The sequence below is a fragment of the Monodelphis domestica genome, chromosome 8, assembly GCF_027887165.1.
Source record: "Monodelphis domestica isolate mMonDom1 chromosome 8, mMonDom1.pri, whole genome shotgun sequence".
NCBI lineage: Eukaryota > Metazoa > Chordata > Mammalia > Didelphimorphia > Didelphidae > Monodelphis > Monodelphis domestica.
The window spans coordinates 4,229,091-4,249,136 of record NC_077234.1 but is presented as its reverse complement, the minus strand read 5'-3'; the positions used below and the strand labels follow the sequence as shown (position 1 = coordinate 4,249,136).

General features: G+C 45.2%; 1 protein-coding gene across 1 annotated transcript in view; it reads right to left on the bottom strand.

Annotated features, from left to right (window-relative positions):
* LOC100013946 (probable cation-transporting ATPase 13A4) overlaps positions 1-20,046 on the bottom strand; it is a 101,287-nt gene that overhangs the window by 13,920 nt on the left and 67,321 nt on the right. Inside the window, exons 14-22 of the mRNA XM_007502446.3 lie at positions 16,863-17,013; positions 15,358-15,444; positions 14,698-14,851; positions 14,323-14,434; positions 12,549-12,673; positions 10,262-10,425; positions 8,588-8,713; positions 2,628-2,707; positions 1,367-1,409 (exon numbers count right to left, since the gene is read on the bottom strand). Coding sequence (XP_007502508.1) covers positions 1,367-1,409; positions 2,628-2,707; positions 8,588-8,713; positions 10,262-10,425; positions 12,549-12,673; positions 14,323-14,434; positions 14,698-14,851; positions 15,358-15,444; positions 16,863-17,013 — 1,042 coding nt within the window. The remainder of the gene's footprint in view (positions 1-1,366; positions 1,410-2,627; positions 2,708-8,587; positions 8,714-10,261; positions 10,426-12,548; positions 12,674-14,322; positions 14,435-14,697; positions 14,852-15,357; positions 15,445-16,862; positions 17,014-20,046) is intronic.

The following is a 20,046-nucleotide window of genomic DNA, read 5'->3' as shown; positions in this document are numbered from 1 at the left end:
TCTCAGCAGCAGGTAAGCTCCTTGGGGACACAGATTGTCATTTGGATCTTGGAATCTTTGGCACCTGGGGAGCTAGATGATGCAATGGATAGTGTGCCTGGCCTAGAGTCAGGAAGACCTGAGTTCAAATCCATCCTCAGATATCTACTAGCTGTGTAACCCTGGACAAGTCACTGAATCTTGTTTGCCTCAATTTCCTCATTTGTAAAATGAGCTGGAGAAGAAAATGGTAAATCACTCCAGTATCTTTGCCCAAAAATACCCCAAATGGGGTATGAAGAGTTGGACATGGCTGAAATGACTGAACAATAGCAGTATCTCTAGGACTCTTAATCTGAGGTTTAGGGGCTTCTTTTTGTTCAAATATATTTGATATCGGTATTTCTCTTTTTTAAGCCCTTCCCTTCCGTCTTGGAATCAATGCTGTGTATTGGCTCCAAGGCAGAAGAGCTCTAAGGGCCAGGCAATGGGGGTCAAGTGACTTGCCCAGGGTCACACAGCTGGGAAGGGTCTGAGGCCAGATTGAAACCCAGGACCTCCCATCTCTGAGTCTGGTTCTCCATCCACTGAGCCACCCAGCTGCCCCCAATATTGGTATTTCAACATAACTGATTTCCTTTATTGCCCTAAATTAATATTTTGGGCTTTAATTTAGGATTGGGGTCCAATTCTAAACCTCGATAAACTCTAGATTCTTCCCTGAACCCCGTGTTGTCTACTGTATGCATCAGCAATCACGATCCACAGGCTTCACCGGATGGACAAGACGCCAGAGGAGCCCACATACAGACAGATGCCGCGTCCCTGCAATGGCCGCTTGCTGCCGTGTTTGCCGCCTTTAAAGGGCTTGGCTCCCACCTTCCACAGGGCCCCCTTCCCAACCTCCTGAGTGCGGTGCCTCCCTGTGCCCATCAGTCCCCATGTACCCTGGGCATGGGGCAAGCTTGCTTTGTCTACTTGTTGGCATGTTGGCGCCCTCGTTCTTGAGGGCAGGGACAGGCTTTTGCCTCTTTTAGGATCCCCAGCACTTAGCAGAGTCCTTGGCACACAGTAGGTGCATAATAAGTGTTCATCGGTTGGGACACCGTCAGAAGGGCACAGATCCTCCGGTCCAGGAGCTCCTGCTCTCCTGGGAGGGGAGGCGTGCACAGCTCCAGAAATACAGAGCAGCCATGGAGGAAATACAGTGGGAGAGGAGGACAGGGATTGACATAGTCAGCCTGCGTGTGGCTCAGTGGGGAAGGAGGCTTTGGGAGAATGAATCTGGGGGGGAATCGGGGGCCAACGGCGACCCTGCCCAGCATGGCAGCATCCGGGGGCCCCGTGACTGGGGATTCAGGCCATGCCAGGAGCGCGCCCCACTTACCCCACAGTCATTAGCTCCGTCGCCACACATACCTACAAAGTAACTACAGAGGGTAAAGTCAGTAGAAGTCTTAAAGCAAAGCAGCCTGGCCTGGGCGTGCCTCAAGTTCACAGAAACTCGGGTGGGAGCACACAGCAAGGTCAGCAGCGGTCTGGGCCTGGGAACCCCCAGATTCTCTTCAGGGAGTTAGTCTAAGATCCCAGAGCAGACCAGTGAGCAGGACTGCAGCTCAGGCAGTGGAGACGAGGGCTGGGTGCTCCTCCTGACTGGGGTATTCCCACGCAATCATGAACAATTCATCTAAGCCTTGGGGCAGCCCCAGTTTTCCTGGCTGTAAAATTGGGGTGCTGAGATAGAACCCACAAAGTTCAGGCCAGGACCAGAAGGATCAGTATCTGTTTTTTAACCCTTTTCTTCCATCTTAGAATCAATACTGTGTATTGATTCCAAGACAGAAGAGTGGTAAGGGTCAGGCAATGGGGGTTAAGTGACTTGCCCAGGGTCACACAGCCAGGAAGTACCTGAGTCTAGATTTGACCCCAGGAGCTCTCCTCTCTAGGTCTGACTCTCAATGCACTGAGCCACCCAGCTGCCCCCGAGGACAAGCATTTTGGGGGTGGAAACATGCTTGTTGTCCGGCTCAGAAAGCCCATCTGAAGCTAAGAAGGCAAGAGACGGCAAACCAGCCAAGCTTCTCCCTAGAATCGGGTCTCCCAAAACCAGATCCATCTTTAGCCCCCAATCCAGAAGCCGAGCGCTCAGGAGGCATCTCAACAGGCTGAAACTCTTGGCCACACCGCTGCCATTTCAAGGCTTAGTGCTCACTCGTCTGACTCCCAGAAGGGGCCCTAAACTTTATCGTAGATTTTTAGTTGAGTAATGAGACACCCATTGAGTTTGCTGCCAAAGTGGGAGAGCCGTGTGGGATAAGCGAGTATGCGCAGGAGCATCAATCCTGGGCAAAGCACTGGCTTGCTAGCATGAGTCAAGCAGCATGGTAAGATAAACAAGTTCCGCTGGGGTTATCCAGCCCTCCCGTGCTCCCTGAGGCCCCTGGAGGGAGAAATCCTCCGGGAAATGGATGCAGGGATGGAGATCCCGGGGCTAGCGGCTGAGGCTCCAGCACTCATGCCAGCTGCTGCCTGGCAGCGCACACTCTCCCTATGCAAGCTGGGGACCCCAAAGGAAAATCTACTGTAGGGCGAGCTCCAAACCATCCGCCTCCTGACTCCCCACCAGCCTGTGCTTGCAAAGAACCTACTCCAGCTTCTGAAACTCTTCCACCAGGCTGGATTTCTGCCCAGGAGACATTCTGGCAAAAACCGTGGCGTTTATCAGGATCTGTTAAGAGGAAAAAGGGAAGAGTCGGTCACATCCCATCGCGAGGCGGAGGTGGAAGCCAGGCGGCGTCACATCAGGAGACTGCCTTGGCGATTCGCACCAATTAGGTTCAAGTTCAAGTTTGCAGTTCATTTCTCTTCCCTGGAGGCTGCAGTGGAGATCTGGCCTCTATTCATGACCACTGGACCACGGCCCGGGACGCAGAGCCTGGAAATCATCCCTGATCCCTCCCTCTACGTGTCACTGAGTCGGTACTTGATGGTTTCAGCAGTGGGAATGCACAGCTTCTTCCCTCCCTTGCCAGTAGAGATGTGTGTGTAGGCATACATGCCGATATACATACACATGTACATTTACATGTGTATATATAAAGTGCTTAATAAATGTCCAATTGACTTGAGGCCAGCAGTGATACAGGTAGTGTCACCAAAGCCACTAGGGTGCTTTAAAGCCAGCAAAGCCCTTTAACTAAAAACCTCTCAACTCAGGCATTTCCCTGGCTGTTTCCCATTTCTGGAATTCTCTGTGTCTTCCAACCTGACTCTACTGACCCTCTCGGCTTCTTTGAAGTCCCAAGGAAAGCCCCAGCTTCCCCCAGAAACCTTCTCCACCTCTCTTAATTCCAGTCCTTTCCTTCTTTTAATCATTCCTATTTACCCTGTCCTGAGCATGCTTTCTACATACTTGTGGGCATGGGGCCTCTCCCAGCAGAACGTAAGCTCCTTGAGGGCAGGGACTGTCTTTTGCTCTTTCTGCATGCCTAGCACGTAGCAGAGTAGCTGGTATGTAGTCAGTGTTTAATAAGTGCTTGATAGTTATTATTTAGCTGCATCTTGCAGACGAGGAAACTGAGGCTGAAAGGCTAAGTGATATGCCCAGAGTCACATAGCTAATAAGCGTCTGAGGCAAGATTCAAACTCGGTTCCTCCTTACTATAAGACTAGAGCTCTACCATGCACCACGCCAACTATCTGTCTGATATCAATGCTAGCTTTGCACAGACTTCACCATATTACACTTTAAGATTTGCCAAGCTCGTGTACTCTGGGAATTACCATTAAACATGAGAAGTTCCCTTGAGTGAGTTAGAAGCAGATGAGGGCAAGCCAGCCCATTGGCTGGCCCCAGGGAGTTCAGCTGGTCTAATTGTCCAATACTCACATAGGATCTGATCATCTTTGGTGACTGGCTCACCCACGAGGTGTCAGCTAGGACTGACAAGAAGGATGTAGGGCCCAGAGAGACACCAACTACGCTAAGATAACAGACTGGGCTGAGCTTAATGGAACTTCCCTGGTGGTCATAGGCCAGGAGGAAAAGGATTGGGGCCTTAAAAAGGGAAAAGAATGCAATGCCCACCATACAGTAGGACAACACATGCAGACACATGTCAACTCAAGCTGTGGGTTCTCTTGCCATTCCTCTCTTTGTATACATTTGGTCTTGCATCCCTTTCCTACTGCTCTCAATCTCCCATCTCTGTGCCTTTGCCCAGGCTGTCCCCCATGCCTGGAATGAGTCCCTCCTCACCTTCACATTTCAGAACCTCTTGTTTCGTTGCACTCAGCAAAAATGTCTCACCGATCACTTTGTATTGATTTTGTATCTTTTTCTGGTTATCCTACTGTGAACATACCATCTAATAAATGCTTCTTGGGGTTTTGTTTGTTTGTTTGTTTGTTTTGTTTTTTTTTAAACCCTTACCTTCCATCTTGGAGTTGCCCAGGACCACACAGCTGGGAAGTGTCTGAGGCCAGATTTGAACCTAGGACCTCCCATCTCTAGGCCTGGCTCTCAATCCACTGGGCTACCCAGCTGCCCCCTAATAAATGCTTCTGACTGACTAATCAAGCTGTTTATTTACCCACCTCTATGGCCTCTTTATCTCTTTTTCTGGATGAGGGTCCACTATTATGATTCACTCACCAGTGGAAAGTGTCAACCTCTAGGAGTTACAGAATGGCGTTTGCCATTCAAGGACCTTAGAAATCAGTCCCCATCTATTTATACAATCAGGGATCCCACTGCTCCCCAAGATAAACCATCTATTCAGTGTCCACAGAATAAGGCAAGTTCATTGGCAACTCTAGGTCTTTTCTCATGGTAATCAATTCCAACTCCCCCACCCAGTTCCTTTGCTTTTCTGTTCCACTTTTCCAAATCTTGTCCATCCTTCAAGGTTTAATTCAAGCTCCATAAGTCTTTGCCCAATGGCTCAAACCCAGGGTTGTCAACCCATTCTCTGCACTAATCAAATACTCACTGTCTGCCTTTAACACTTGATCCTCCCTACACTCTGACTTCCTTTCCATATGGGCCATAAACCCTGGGATTTTAATCAGATTGCAAACCTTTAGTGGACAGAAATGTGGCAAGGATTCCTTTGAGGTTTTCTCAGGACCTAGGACAGTGCATTCTATGTCCTCTCCAACAACTACAATTATAGACCAGGAATAAAATGGCATAAAGAACAGTGATTGCCTATGTAGGTAATCTCTCAGCAAGAGTCAGGACCCAACTTTTCAGGTCCTTGAATCACTGCCTCTGGAGCCTGAGTTGCCTCAGAAATGGCTTAAACTTTGGATTTCCAAGCTCAAGTAGTAGTAGTAGTAGTAGTAGTACTGCCAACAATAATATGAATAACAATAGCAATAATCATTTGGTTTTGTTCCTTGGGCTCTTTAAGGTTTGAAAAGTCCTTTGCACTCATTTTCTCATTTGAACCTCATATCTAACCTCCCCAACAACCTCCATTTTATAGGTGAGAATACTGTGGCAAGTAGATATTAGACATCAAATAATTCAGTCATTTTCAGTCATGAAACCCTCTTTGTGATCCCATTTGGGTTTGTTTGTTTGTTTGTTTGTTTTTTGGCAAAGATACTGGAGTAGTTTAACATTTTCTTCTCCAGCTTGTTTGACTGATAAGGAAACGGGCAAACAGGTGATGTGATTTGCCCAGGGTCATCCAGCTAGTAAATTACTGAGGCTAGATTTGAGCTCAGGAAGATGAGTTTTCCTAGTTCTGGACATGGCACCCTATCCTCTATCCCCAATCAGCATTTACTAATTTTCTATTATGTGCCAGGTATTATGTTAAGTGTTGGGGATAATGAGAAAGATAAACCAACTATTTGACAAAAACTGCTGGGAAAATTGGAAAACAGTATGATTGAGATTAGGTTTAGGTCTACATCTCACATCCTATACCAAGATAAATTCAGAATAGATAAATGACTTAAATATAAAGAGGGAAATTATAAGTTGGGTGAACATAGAATAGTATACCTGTCAGATCTATGGGAAAGGAAAGAATTTAAGACCAAGCAAGAAATAGAGAATATTACAAAATGTAAAATTAATATTTTTGATTACATTAAAAAAGATTTTGCACAAACAAAAGCAATGCAACCAAAATTAGAAGGGAAGCAACAAATTGGGGGGGGATTTATAACAAAAACCTCTGATAAAGGTCCAATTCCTCAAATGTATAAGGATCTAAGTAAATTATACAGAAAATCAAGCCATTGCCTAATTGACAAATGGTCAAGGGACATGAATAGACAGTTTTCAGATAAAGAAATCAAAACTATCAATAAGCACAAGAAAAAAAGTGTTCTAAATCTCTCATAATTAAAGAAATGTTAATTTTAACAACATTGAAGTGCCACCTCACACCTAGAAGATTGGCCAATATGACAGTAAAGGAAAATCATAAATGTTGGAAGGGATGTGGCAAAATTGGGATATTAATGCATTGTTGGTGGAGTTGTGAATTGATCCAACCATTCTGGAGGGCAATTTGGAACTATGCCCAAAGGGCACTAAAAGACTGTCTGCCCTTTGATCCAACCATAGCACTGCTGGGTTTGTACCCCAAAGAGATAATAAGGAAAAAGACTTGTATAAAAATATTCATTCAAAGAGCTGTGCTCTTTGTGGTGGCAAAAAAAATCTGGAAAAATGAAGGGTTGTCTCTCAATTGGGGAATGGCTAAGCAAATTGTGGTATCTAATGGTGATGAAATACTATTGTATTGAAAGGAATGATGAACTGGAGGAATTCCATGTGAATTGTAATGACCTCCAGGAATTGATGCAGAACAAAAGGAGCAGAACCAGGAGAATGTTGTACTCAGAGACTGGTACATTATGGCACGATGGAATGTAATAGACTTCTCTACTAGCAGCAATGCAATGACCCAGGACAATTCTGAGGGACTTATGAGAAAGATGCTCTCCACATCCATCAAAAGAACTTTGGGAGCAAAAATTCAGAAGAAAAACATAGGATTTATCACGTGGTTCAACGGGGCTATGATTGGGGGTTTGATATTAAAAGATCACTCTACTGAAAATATGAATAACATGGAAATAGTTTTAAACTATGATATATGTCTAACCCAGTGGAATTGCTCATCAGCTCTGGGAGGGAGGAGGGAAGAGGGGAGGGAAAGTTCATGAATCATGTAACCAAGGAAAAATAGTCTAAAATAAATAAATAAACAAATGAATAAATAAATGAGTAAACAAATAAATAAAAGAAAGACAAACCAGTCCTTGGTCTCAAGGAGCTCATATTCTAATGGGAGGGGCAACATGCAAACATCTGGATGGAAACAAGACATAGATATGTAGATAGGGTAACTAGTATCCAAGTGATATATATGTATGTATGGTTACATATGGACATGTATGTTAAATGATTTGGGTATAAACAAGATATATGATAGGTAACTCACCTACACAGCTAGCAAATAGCAGAGGCAGAATTTAATCACAAGTTGTTGTTTTTTCCTGGCTTCAAACCCATTGCTCTTTCCATTGGACTGCACTGCCTTTCAAGTATGGTATGAATAGTGATGACCCTCTTAACCTAATGGGAAGTTGGAGCACTGGAACTTGACTAATCAAGGATACTTTATGCAAGTTTGGGGAAAATATAACTAAAAACATTTGTAAAAGAATGCCTAAATGATGACTGAAATCCCAGATTCACATCTTGGCAGAGCTACCAGAGACCTCAGTGGCCATTAACTTTGAGCCACAACTGCACAAGATGCCCTCCATGACATCTCTGACAAGTGGCATCTATCTATTGCTTGGAGACCTCCAAGGAGGGAACTCAGCACTTTCCAGGGCAGTACAGACCACTTTCAGACATTCATTTCTCTAGCCTCACCCCATTGTTCCTAGCTCCTCCCTCTTGTGCGAGAGGAGACAGGCCTGATCCCTTCCCAACATGGCAGCCTTCCATCTACTTGAAGAAAGCCATCAGGTTCTTGCTAAAACGTCTTCAAGATGGCCATTCCCATTTCCTCCAACCCAACCCCTGACAGCAGGGCCTTTCGCTGTGCTCTGCAGGCTCGCCAGTTTGCTGGTGTCTTTTCTAAGATACAGAGCCCAGAAAGGAGGCCAGTGGACTACAGAGGGATTTTCCTCTGGTTCCTGAAAGTTGTCACATTAAAGCAGCACGACTGCCTTAGCTTTGTTGCTTGTTATATCCCCAATTGTTGCTTGACATCCAGCCTGCAATCCCTTCACATTCTGTCACTCTGCTGACTAGACACGCCTCTGCCTCTGTCTCTCACTCATCTTGGGGAGTTGATTACTTGGTCATGACTTCACATTTGCCCCAAAGACATTCATCAGATTCTATTGAAGTTATCCCTCTGGCTTACTCGAAGCGGGTGGGACGCCGACCTTCACCCTCTTAACTCTGCGTCACCCATACATTTGCTCCAAATGGCTCCTGGGTCTTTAGCCAAAATTGCCGACCTGGCAGATCTCGGCCACCGACTGACCCATTGTCCAGGAACTGGCCACTATGAGCGAGTAAGAGCATTGGGGGAAACCCCGAGAATCTAGTGGCCAAACTTACTTTGGGCAGCAGACTGCTGAAATGTTGGCTTATCACCTGATAGGATTTCCCAGTCATGGCAAAGTGAAAACCTCCTTCTTCGTCTCTGAGTTGGCTGGCGTCGTCCCCGATGTTAATGTAGCTGTCCTGCAAGCCAGGCCATGGTTATTTCTGAACTTGCAACTGAAACATTAATTGGTCACAATCATAAGCACCTTCCTCGGAGCCTGAGGGGCACAGGCTGCCTTATGATCCTCCTCAGCCATTCCCACTCCAGCTGAATGGTGTGAACTCCCCTTGCTAGCCAAGCACGCCCTGCACAGCCCTTGGTTGGGGCACTTTGGTCATTCCAGCTGTGTCTGACTCTCCATGACCCCATTTGGGGTTTTCTTGGCAAAGATACTGGAATGGTTTGCCATGTCTTTCTCCAGCTCATTTTAGGGATAAGGAAACTGAAGCAAATGGGTGAAGTGACTTGCCCAGGGTCACCCAGCATCTGAAGTCAGATCGAAACTCAGGTCTCCCTGACTCCAGGACAGCTGCCCACTTACAGGAAAGAAAATAACATTCTCCAACCCTGCCTCCCACCGGATCCTGGGCTTCCCATAATGACATTAGCTTAGCCAAACAGAGGTTCAGCAATTAGGCTGCCATTAGTATAACTCTTAGAAGGTCAATTATCACACTTCCTGGATGAGTCTCAGCATGGGCTTAAGAGATATAGCATTGAACTTGGAATGGAGAAGACTTGGGTTCAAATCCTACCTTAGATATTCACTAGCTATGTGACCCTGGGAAAGTCACTTCACCTTTGTGGGCCTCAGTTTTCTTATCTGTCAAATAAGAGAATTGGACTCAGTGGACCTCAAGGTTCCTTCTAGCTCTAAATCTATGTTCCTCCTTTCCTAGTTAATCCAGGGTTCCTCTAGTCTCCCCAAAGGGAAGACTACTAGCATTTTAGTCACCTATATTTTGTTCTCCTGGCCCAGCTTGGTGGGATTCCACATGGACAAGACAGAAATGGACAACTGACAACACGGCAGATTGGAACATTTTTCAGTAGGGTGTGTGTGTGTGTGTGTGTGTATGTATGCGCGCGCACACACACACGCACACATGTATCCCCATTGGCTCAAGGGTCATTTTGAAACATGAGAAATTGCAGAAATGATTTTTCTTTTACCTTACCTTCGGGTGCAAGGCATACATTTCTTTCAGAAAAACAAGAAAGGGTATTTTTTCTAGCTGCGGAACAAAATTCAACACTAGGGATGCCTCTTGTGAATTGTGTATGACTCAACACGGTGCCTGGCACACAGTAGTTGATTAAGAAATCTCAATTGACTGAGGGGCTCTTATAGGACTCAATTAGCTGGTAGGATCCTAAACTGAGAGTCAGAAGAGACCACAGACAATGTCAAGTTCAACCTTCTTTTTTAGCTGAAGAACTAGGGGCCCACAGGGGTATTCTACCTTCATGGTGTCATGCAGATGGTAACTGGCAAAGCCAAGACTGGAACCCAGGTCCTCTGACTCCAGGTCCCACCCTCTTCCCTTTCCACTTCCCTGCTCTGCCTTTGGGAGTCAGGTGCTGAGGTTCACTACAGAATGCCCTGAGTCCCTTCTTGGGGCGGAACCCTCCCTGTACCAAATGTCTCCCTGACTACTCTACAAGGGCGGCCTCTAGCCACATACCTGGTGTCTGTAGCCAAGGCATTTTCTGTCTTCTACAAGTTTCCAAGTGACTGAGGCTGGAGAGGATCCAGAAGCTTCATTGGCCTCGATGAGGATGACCCTCGTGTTTTCTGCAATCATCCCTGATTTCTTGGCCACAGTGACTGCAGTCTGCAGGTTGTCACCTGCAAAAAAAGTCTGCCACATGATCCCTTGGCATTCTTACCTCTGGGCCAAGTGAATGTGTGTGAGGTATCACAGGCCTAGGCATAAGAACAGATGTAGACTTGGAAGGGGCCTAGAATCCCTTGAGTTCAAGCCCTTCAACATGTAAACTATATAAAAAGAAAATATATACAAGAGAAATGGGAGATAACCAACAGAAGGAGAGCATAAGCATTTTTCAAACCCTTCCCTTCTGTCTTAGAACCTATACTAAGTAAGGGTTCAAGGAAGAGGGGCAGTAAGAGATGCTGAAAATGGAAACTCACAGGCTTTGGCACTATATTGGATGTGGGGACTTAAGGGAGAGTTCAAAGTAAAAGAGGGCAGTTGGATGGGATGTCCTGGGTTCAAATCTGGCCTCAGACATTTCCTAGCTGGGTGACCCTGGACAAGTCATTTAACTCCCATTGCCTAGCCCTTACCACCCTTCTGCCTGGGAACCAATATGTAGTATTGATTCTAAGGTGGAAGGTTAGGCTTTAAAAAAAATAACATCAACGTTGAGTACCTGAGGGACTGGGAGGATGGTGATGCTCTCTAAAGTAAGAGGGAAGTTTAGCAGAAGGGAGAGTTTGGGAGAAAAGGTAATGAATTCAGTTTGGGGAATGGGGAATGTAAGATGTTTAATAAGACATTTAGATGGGCTTCTCAAGAAGTGTAGTCAGAAAAGGGAGAAGAGATAATTGCGTGGAGGGAAGGGTTTAGTTTTTGCGTGTGGGGAAGATAGGGAAATGTCTGTAGGCAGCAGAGAATGAGATAATAGAGAGAGACTTAAGACTAGTGAGAGCAAGGATGATAGAGGGGGAAATCTGCCAGAGCAGATGGAATGGGATTGCTCACAGAGCTAGTAGACAGGTTCGCTGTGGCAAGGAGAAAGGCCACCTTCTCCTTGGAAGACAAGGGTGAAAGAGGATACAGTGGCACGTGGCACCTGGGGTGGAGGGAGAGGGTGAGGAGAGAAGAGCCTCAATATCAGTGAAACAGGAGGAGGCGAGGTTCTCAGATGAGAGGATGCAGTGAAGGGAGCCACGAGGTCTTTGAGAAGGACCAAAAAGACATGGGAAAGTTGCTGTGGAGAATGGGATAGTGAGTCAGTTAGGGAAGTGTAAGAGGACTGACTGCCTTGCTGCAGGGATTAGTCCAGCTTTAAGTAAAGGTCTGATGAAGAAAGAGACCAAGATTACCTACTGAAGGCAGATGAGATGCCTTCAGAGAGATGTCAAGCTGAGCACTACAAGCAGTAAGGAAATCAGCAGCCACTTTCCTCCCCTCAGAGGGCTTATAGCCAGATCAATAATGTATGCATATACCCTATATGTGGGTATACATCAATATATATGCATATATTTATATAGTGTACATTTATGTAAACACATGTATATCGACATCAGTCTGTGGCCAGCCTATACTGTACATAGGTTGGGTTGTTTTCAACTGGCCCTGAGATTTGATCTGCATAGGAGCTTGCTTTGTCAATACCGATTAGTGGGCTCTGAAAATTTCCCATTTCCTGGAACATTGCCTGGAGCTCTGAGGGGTGAGGGATTGCTGAGTCACATTATGGGGGGGGGGGTCCATTTATATGTTGGTTGCATACTCCTCTCTCCCTATTTGAGGATAAGCCCTTTGAGAGCAGAGGCTACTTTGCCTTGAATCTTTGTAACCCTGGTGCCTGACTCAGACTCCAGCATACAGTGGGTGCTTAATAAATGTGTATTGATTGATTGATGTACTTTGTATCTCTCAGTCTAAGTGCAAGTGTCTTCCCAACAGAATGGAAGTTCCTTAAGTCAGGACCTAGCTCATTCTTTGTCTTTGTAATCCTGGCACCTAGGACAGCACCTCACACTGCAGTTACTAAACGCATTTTTGTTAATTGACTGGAAAGTCCTCCCGCAATTTAGGGGAAGGTCTCTCCAATAATTATTTTCTTGATCTAGCAATGCATTAACAAGTCCGGATTTGGAGGGAAAGGGTCCATCTTTCCCATCCAATGACAATTCGAAGTTACATGCTCCCACTAGAATTCTTTCTTTTCTTTTTCCACAGCAGCCTGCCTTCGGAAGCCAAGCCTCCCCTGTACCTGTGACCATCACTGTCCGTATGTGGGCAGAAGTGAGCTCCTCCAAGACTGGCTTGGTCTCTTCCTTCAGGCTATTCTCCAAGATCAAGAGTCCCAGGAAGATCAGGTCTGATTCCACCTTCTCCCTTGAAATGCGTGAGAGAGTAAAAAAGGAAATGTCTTGGGCTCTATCAGACAAGGAATGAGAGTAGCATCCTTTGCAAAGTAGAGAGAGATGAATGAGGAAGAAATTCAAAAGAAGACTGATTGATCTAAGGTCTGGAAGATTCACTGTTCTCTGAATTCGCTTTCATCTGTCAGAGGAGCTGAAGAACCTTTAAGGTTTCTGGCACCTGAAGGTGGTGACCTGGCTTTTGTGGCCTTGAAGGCTTAGTAATCATCATCCTAAAAGAAGTTACAGCTGTAGTATTAGCCATAGTGGGCTCTAAGAAATATCAGGAATAAGAACATTAGATCTAAGATCAAAGCCCCAGTAACCAGGCATACATTAACCAAGACATTCTCCATCCCTATCTTTCAGTGTCTTTGTGGCATTTCCAGTCTATTCAAGGAGTGTGTGTGTGTGTGTGTGTGTGTGTGTGTTTTCATACACACAGCAGTGCATCAAAAACTGACATCCATCACAAGAATATTTTCAAGATCTAGCATAAGATCAAGCACCCAGGGAAGCCATTACACCTGGATGCTGGGAAGCAAAACTTTCCTGATTGATTTCTCTGAGTCCTAGAGACCTCTAACAACCAGATATACCAAGCATCACCACCTGCTGCTGCCTGAAAGTTTGGGTGGCTGTAAGGAACAAGAGATGGGAGGGAGGAAACCCAAGAAAAGAGAAGTCTTTGATTCTGTTCTCCCTCCTCACCCTTGCCCCATCCCCCTGTTAAAGATAATCATTAGAACAGCCCAAGCATATTCTGTGGATTTCCTTGTGAACGACATAGGATGAGGGATATGGCTTCAAGATGGAAGTGAAGCACTTGGGTCATCATATCCCCAGGACAGCGATAGATGCTTAGTACATGTTTGGTCACTGATGTCATTGCTGGAAGGAGGGAAGGAAATGAGAGGAGGAAGAAGTAAGGAGGAGGATGGATGGGGAAGAGGAAAAAGAAGAGAGAGAAAAGAAAAGGAGAAGCGAGAGGGGAGATATGGAGGGGAAAGGGACTCTCAAGAGGAAATCAAATACTGACATTTCCTCCCTAAGCACTTTTTTTAAGTTGCCATAGTCCTAACATTTATTCACTTTCCAGTGTGGGGACAATTTGCTCTCTACTTGGTTACATCTCTAACTGGGACCAACGATGGAAAGAATTTGGTGGCCATCTTCCACAACCCAGGACTGACAAATGAAACTGACTGGAGAGACTCGAATTAAATGGAGGGAGGGAGGAGAACCAGCTCAATCAGATTTCTACCTACAGATACTTCAAGGCATTTTAGATCCCAAGCATGCCAATTAAAAAATGTTAAAAAGTCATTTCTCAAATTGCCTCTCAAGAGCTTTGATGTCTGAAGACATCAGTCAGGTTTTCCATAAGTACAAGCTATACTACTTTGTCTGATTAATCTGTGAATTTATTATCAGATGTTTGGTTATATCCACACAAGCACATACCATTCTGCCTGTTCAGTGGGCACAGAATGATGGAGAATGCAGACAGTTCTTTCCAAATGGGAACATGGCCTGAACTCTACACTCTCCTGGCCAGGTTCTGAAAAGATTAAGGACTGAGAATGGGGGGGGGGGGGTGACAAGACAATGTGACTTATTTACCTTGTCAAGGCAGTGACGTGGTGATAAATCTCCAGCCTTTTGTATGCCAATCCAATAACCCGAAAGCCCTGTGTGGTATAAATCTGAAGTTCACTGGTAAAATTGCTTGGCACTGTTGAGGAAAAACAAAGGATCAATATGTCAGAGTTACTCAAAAAACTTTGATATTCTGGGGGGAAATAAACAATTCTTGTCCCGGAACACCTCAAACTGAACAAAAAACAAGTAGTCTTTGCCTTTGGGATTGGGGTATGGCTGGAAAGGTTGAACAGGGAAGATCCCTCCACCAAATAAGAAAGGGAGATGGTAGACAACTTTCAGGAGGGTTACCCAGGTTGCCAGCTGTAATCCAAGTTAACAGATTTAGGTAGTTACCAGTGTCAGGCTGGCAAAAGCTAGCCACCCTTTCTGGTGCCCCCTTCATGAAGACCATCTGGTCGCCTTCCATCTCTTGCACAATGACGGACATCCTCTGCAGGGCCGATGAGAATGGAAACTGGTGCAAGATGGCCATCCCTCCCACTGGGATCTGAGGAAACACCACAGTGCCCTCAGCTGTCTGGCCCCCCAACCAGCCTGGGCCAGAGAGAAATGGCTCTCAAGCCACATTAGGGGTGAAAGGAAAATCAAGGCTCTATGTTCCTAATGGGTGAGGATATCACAAAGTCTTATTGAGACTAGGAAGAAATAATTTTAGACACCACCCTAGGGTCTGACTTTTCTCTTGCTCATTGAGATTTCCAAAGAACTGTACACATATATATTCTCCTTCCATTCTCTCAATGGTGCATTGAATCCATGATCACAGGTGTTTTTTCTCCATTTTACATATGGATAAATTGAGTCTCAGAGGGGTGAAGTTACTTATCCAGTAACTCATAAGTGTTAGCAACAGGATTCAAACCTGGGTCTCTCCTGATTCCTGGATAATCAGATCTTTCTGTCTATACCCCATTTGGATGTATTTTCTCTTACTGCTTTCAAACAATATGAAGGCTAGAGGATGCCTAGGAAGACCATCCAATGGACTCTTACTTGACAGGATGCTTGGTTTGGCTTCACGATCATGGCTTGCGTCGGAACTCCTCTATTGTGGAAATCTTTCCCAGAGATCTCTATTTCCTGTTTCAAAAGGAGATATTTCACTGCACAGATTTTACCCTGTCTTGCTAATCTCTTGAGAACACAGGCCAATCCTCCTGAGAGTAAATCTCAAAGCATCAGATGCTGTGGAGGGCATGACCAGACTGGCAGCTGGAGGGGCGATTAGCCTAGGGCAAAAAAATCTAGCAAGTGCCATAGATGAGGTGGCCATCACCCTAGAGAGAACAGACAATTCATTCATCATTCATGTGATTTGTCCCTCTTTCTCTACCAAAAAGGTAGAACAGCTCAAAGCAATTTACAGAGAGGACTAGACTTCTGGTCTATGTCTCAGTGGTGGGTACCATGAATTTTTCCTTCAGTAACATTTCTCTCCTCCTTCCTCACAAACTTTCTAATTGTGATTGTTGGCCCCAGAGGCACAGGACCTTCATTCATGACTAATGTAAGCCTTCAGGAACTATCCTGATCACCCCAATTCTACCCAATATTTTTGACCCCAAGATGCCCAAGTTCTCTGAAAGCATCTTATTCAGCAGGTGTCTCCTAGCCAGGGCAAGTCAGCAGAAGGCTATGATTTTTAGAGAAGCAAACAGTAATGAGGCAGAACAAGGACCTTTCCAGTCTCATTCAAGTGCAATCATGACATTGACTTGACATGACATTGCCAAAGCACCTCTTTGCCCCATCTTCCTCTCTCTCTAGTATACCCTTGGTTTTTGCCCACTATGTGCTCTGGGAATGCAAAAAATGGGGGGAGGGGGGAGAAACAAAAGCAAAAACAGTCTCTACTCTCAACGAGGTCTATTTGAGGAGACAGCATGCAAAGAACTGTGTTCAAAAAAGGGATTGACAGGGTATGTGAGATAATCTCAGAGGGAAACATTAGCGAGAGCTAAGAAGTATTTCTCATTGAAGGTGGGACTTGAGCTGATATTTGAAGAAAACCAGGGGAGGTGGGAGATAGAGATGAGGATCAAAAGGACTGTAAGCATGGGGGCAGTTGGCCAGGGAAAAGGGTCAGGTGAGAGGAGTGTTACATGTGAGAAACAATGAGGAGGCCAGTGTCATTGGATTGCAGAATACATGAACAGGAAGAAGATGGAAGAAGATTGGAAAAATGAGGAGGGAGGAAAGGTTCTGAAGGGTTTTGAATACCAGAGAACTGAATTTTGAATCCTGGAGCTGATAGGGAGCCGCTGCATGAATTGGCTTTAAGTACTTGTTCAAGTGTGGCCCCTAACAAGCTCTGCTCTCCATTCTTTGTTCAAACAGGACAAGGCAGATGGTGTAGCCATGAGGGCTACCAAAAATCCAAAGGCTTTCCTTTGCCAAATACACAGAGAACAATTTGGAGAATAGTTCCTTGCTTCTTCATTCAAGGACAATTCCAAGGCTCTATAGACATTCTGAGCAACAACCCAAGAGAGGCTTACCCACTTGGTGGCTTCAAACATCTTGACATCCAGAGGGTCTCCTTGGATGGTCCCATCTAGAATGATGAGGGAGTGGCAACTGGCCATGGCTCCACAAAGGGGACCCCAGGGCAGAGCACTGCCAGAGGTGAAGCTGTGGACCTCCTGGAAACTAATGGAGAAAAAGGAAATGGACTGATTCCTTTGATGGGCCCAATGTTGCTCTGGGTTAAGACCTCTAGTAAAGACAGAATCTCTGGGATTTGTGAAATTTATTCCCTTCTAGAGGCTGGTTGCTTCTTGCTGATGATGTATGTCAGGGATCAATCTATACTTTATGCTCTTAATAAGTAGACTTTCAAGAAAGGAGAGCAAAAAAGTGCCAATGACATATGCCAATCTCCTCCTTATGCCCAATTCCTTTCAATATTCCTTTGTGCCAACAAAGTTTTCCATAAATGTCTAAACATAGCATGTGGTGACCTGGAGAGTGCTGTCTGTTCCAGTTACCTTCTAAGTGCTTCGAGTGCAGGTTCCATAGAAGGAAAGCTCTTGCAGGCAAGAATGGTCTCATTTTTATCCTTTCAGCCCCAGAGACTACATATGTTTGGCAAATAGCAGGCCCTTAAGAACTTTTTGGGGATAGATTAATTGACTCACATATATAACATCTTCCTGGCCTAGACAGTGAGTCCCCTGAGGGCAGGACCTGATACAGTCATGTCTTCATACCCCCAGTGCCTCACAAAATTTTTAACATGAAGAAGGAATTTGCCAACTGCATATGTGGCATGTCAACAAGCTGGCCAAGGAGAGGTGAGGGGCTGGGACCTTCCGTAGAGTAAGAGCATCTACATGGAGTCGTTAGTCCTTGGTCTTTGGAAATGGGTTCACTAACACATGGTCCTATACCTACTCTGAAGAAGATGTAGCATCCAAGCCCAGAATCACCAAGAACCTCAGCTCCAAAAACCTCTCAACTTGCCCAACTCCAGAAGTTGGCTACATGCAGAGCTGCTGAGATCGGCTACTTGAGAAATGAGGAACCTGGAAATGGATTCTCCCCAAACCAAACTCCTGAGTAAATTCCTACGTGCTGCCCCCCACCTCCTTTTTTTTAGATCTCCTGCCCTTTGCTCCTTTGTCCTTCCTTAGGTAACTCAGGAATCACCCATTTAGAGCTGGAAGGGTATCTCAGATGATACACCAGCTCATGTAATCCTCTCTCTTCACAGAAGGGAAAACAAGTCAGCGAGTTTCTATAATTTGACCCTTGCAAAGCTGGAGATTCCTCTCTAACTGGGCCCAACTCCTCAAAATGACTTGAGGAACAATCTCCTGGCCTCCCAGAAAGGCATTCGTCTGAGGTCATAGGGGAGAGCCTATTGGACACATTTCTTTCCCAAGTTCAGATGTCCCAAGTAGGTTGAAAAACATGATGCTCACCATCTCTTCTTCATCACACTGAAGAATCTACAAGCTTCTCTGAAATTAAGCCAGAGCTGATTTGTTACTCCTTCCCAGCTGCCATTAACTCATGCTGTTCAAAGACCACATCATGGATCATGAATCTAGTGAGTTCCATTTGGGTGTCATGTTCATTCTGGCAAAAATGTCACCATGTTCCCTAAATGCAGTTTGTTAGCTGGAAGGTCTCAGCTATCTACAGGATGTAGACAACAACCCATCCAGATTCCCCATGAGGAGGGGTCTCATGGTGAGAGCAGATGCTTTCCTGGGAAGCCTCAAGCACATGGCACACATACACAAAGTCTCCCTCAAGCTCTCTTTCTCCAGAGCCCAAGTAGCTTCTCTCTGCTCAAGTAGGTACTGAGCAAATGTGAAACACAGAACCGTGTCATCACTTTATCCATGCTTCTTTAAGACTTGACTTGAGATTCATTGGGAATAGGAAGTGGGGATCATAATCATCACCAACTTCTCCCCCACCTGATGGAATAAGCCTTTGTACCTCTTCCCTGGGAGGTGGCAAGGTCTCCACTGCTGATATGGGGGCTCTGAACCAACCACATTTAGGTAGCATAGTGACATTTTCTACTGACCAAGAAATGTTGAGCTCATAAATCTAGACCCTCCGAAGCCACCTGATCTATTCCCAACATTTTATAAATGAGGAAGCTGAGACCTAGGGAAGTCATGGAACTTGCCTAAAGTCACATGGTAGCATCTCACTCTAATCACTACAGAATTTATTCTTAAAGCTGAGCCCAAATTGAGCTTCCACAACCCCCGGAGATTTGTAACTTTAGCCTATTGATCCTAGCTGACAAGCAAGAGAGGCCTGAAGTATTCCATCTCTTTAGGAAAAGCTGATTCTAATTTTGTAAAACTGTAAAGAAGAGTAAAATTTCAAATGGAATTGTGTGCCCTATTAAAGACAGGGGTTTTCTTGGAGTCCAAACTCCATCTCTTCCCTCAACCCTCCTTTTTTTAAGCAATACCTGGTTATGTCAAAGGGGAAAACAAAGTATCTGTGTGGGTGTCTGGACTTCCCCTGCCTGTTGCCACTGGATAACCTCTTTGAGGCTTGGAGTACAGTGCCCAGTTCAAAGTAAGCACTATAAAAATGCTTGTAGATGGAGAAGTTGGAGGCTCTGCTAGAGCACAGTGTCTACTAAGTGTCAGAAGTCAGAAAGGACTTGGGTCACTGGAAAAGGATGAGTGAGGCTTGAAGTCTTCCTGGAGGAGGTGAATCTCGAGTCAAGTCTTAAAGAAGCACAGATGAGGAGATGATACTGGCATGACTCGAATGTTGTGTGGAGACAGAAGTGAAAGGTAGAGGTCTCTTTCATTTTCCCCACCAGGGAGCAAACTCCTTAGGGTAGGAGCTCATATTTAATCTATGCAACTTATTTCACCTATGAATCTCCAGTGACCAGCATAGTATATCACACCTAATAGGCACATTGATAAATATTTCTTGAACCCTAATTACTAATGCTAATAATAGCTGGCATTTCTATAGTCCTTTCATGTTGGTAGTTAAACGTGTAATTTCATGTGATCACAGAATACAAGACAAGGCTATTTCCCTTTCTATATTATTGTTCCTTGAAGATGGTTGTCCTTTGTTCCTCCTCTCCAAGCTAACCACCTCCAATTCCTCCTACCAGCTCTCATCCAACTTGGTTTAGAGATGTTTCACTTTCATCTGACTCACTCTGATTCACCAGTACCCACGTTA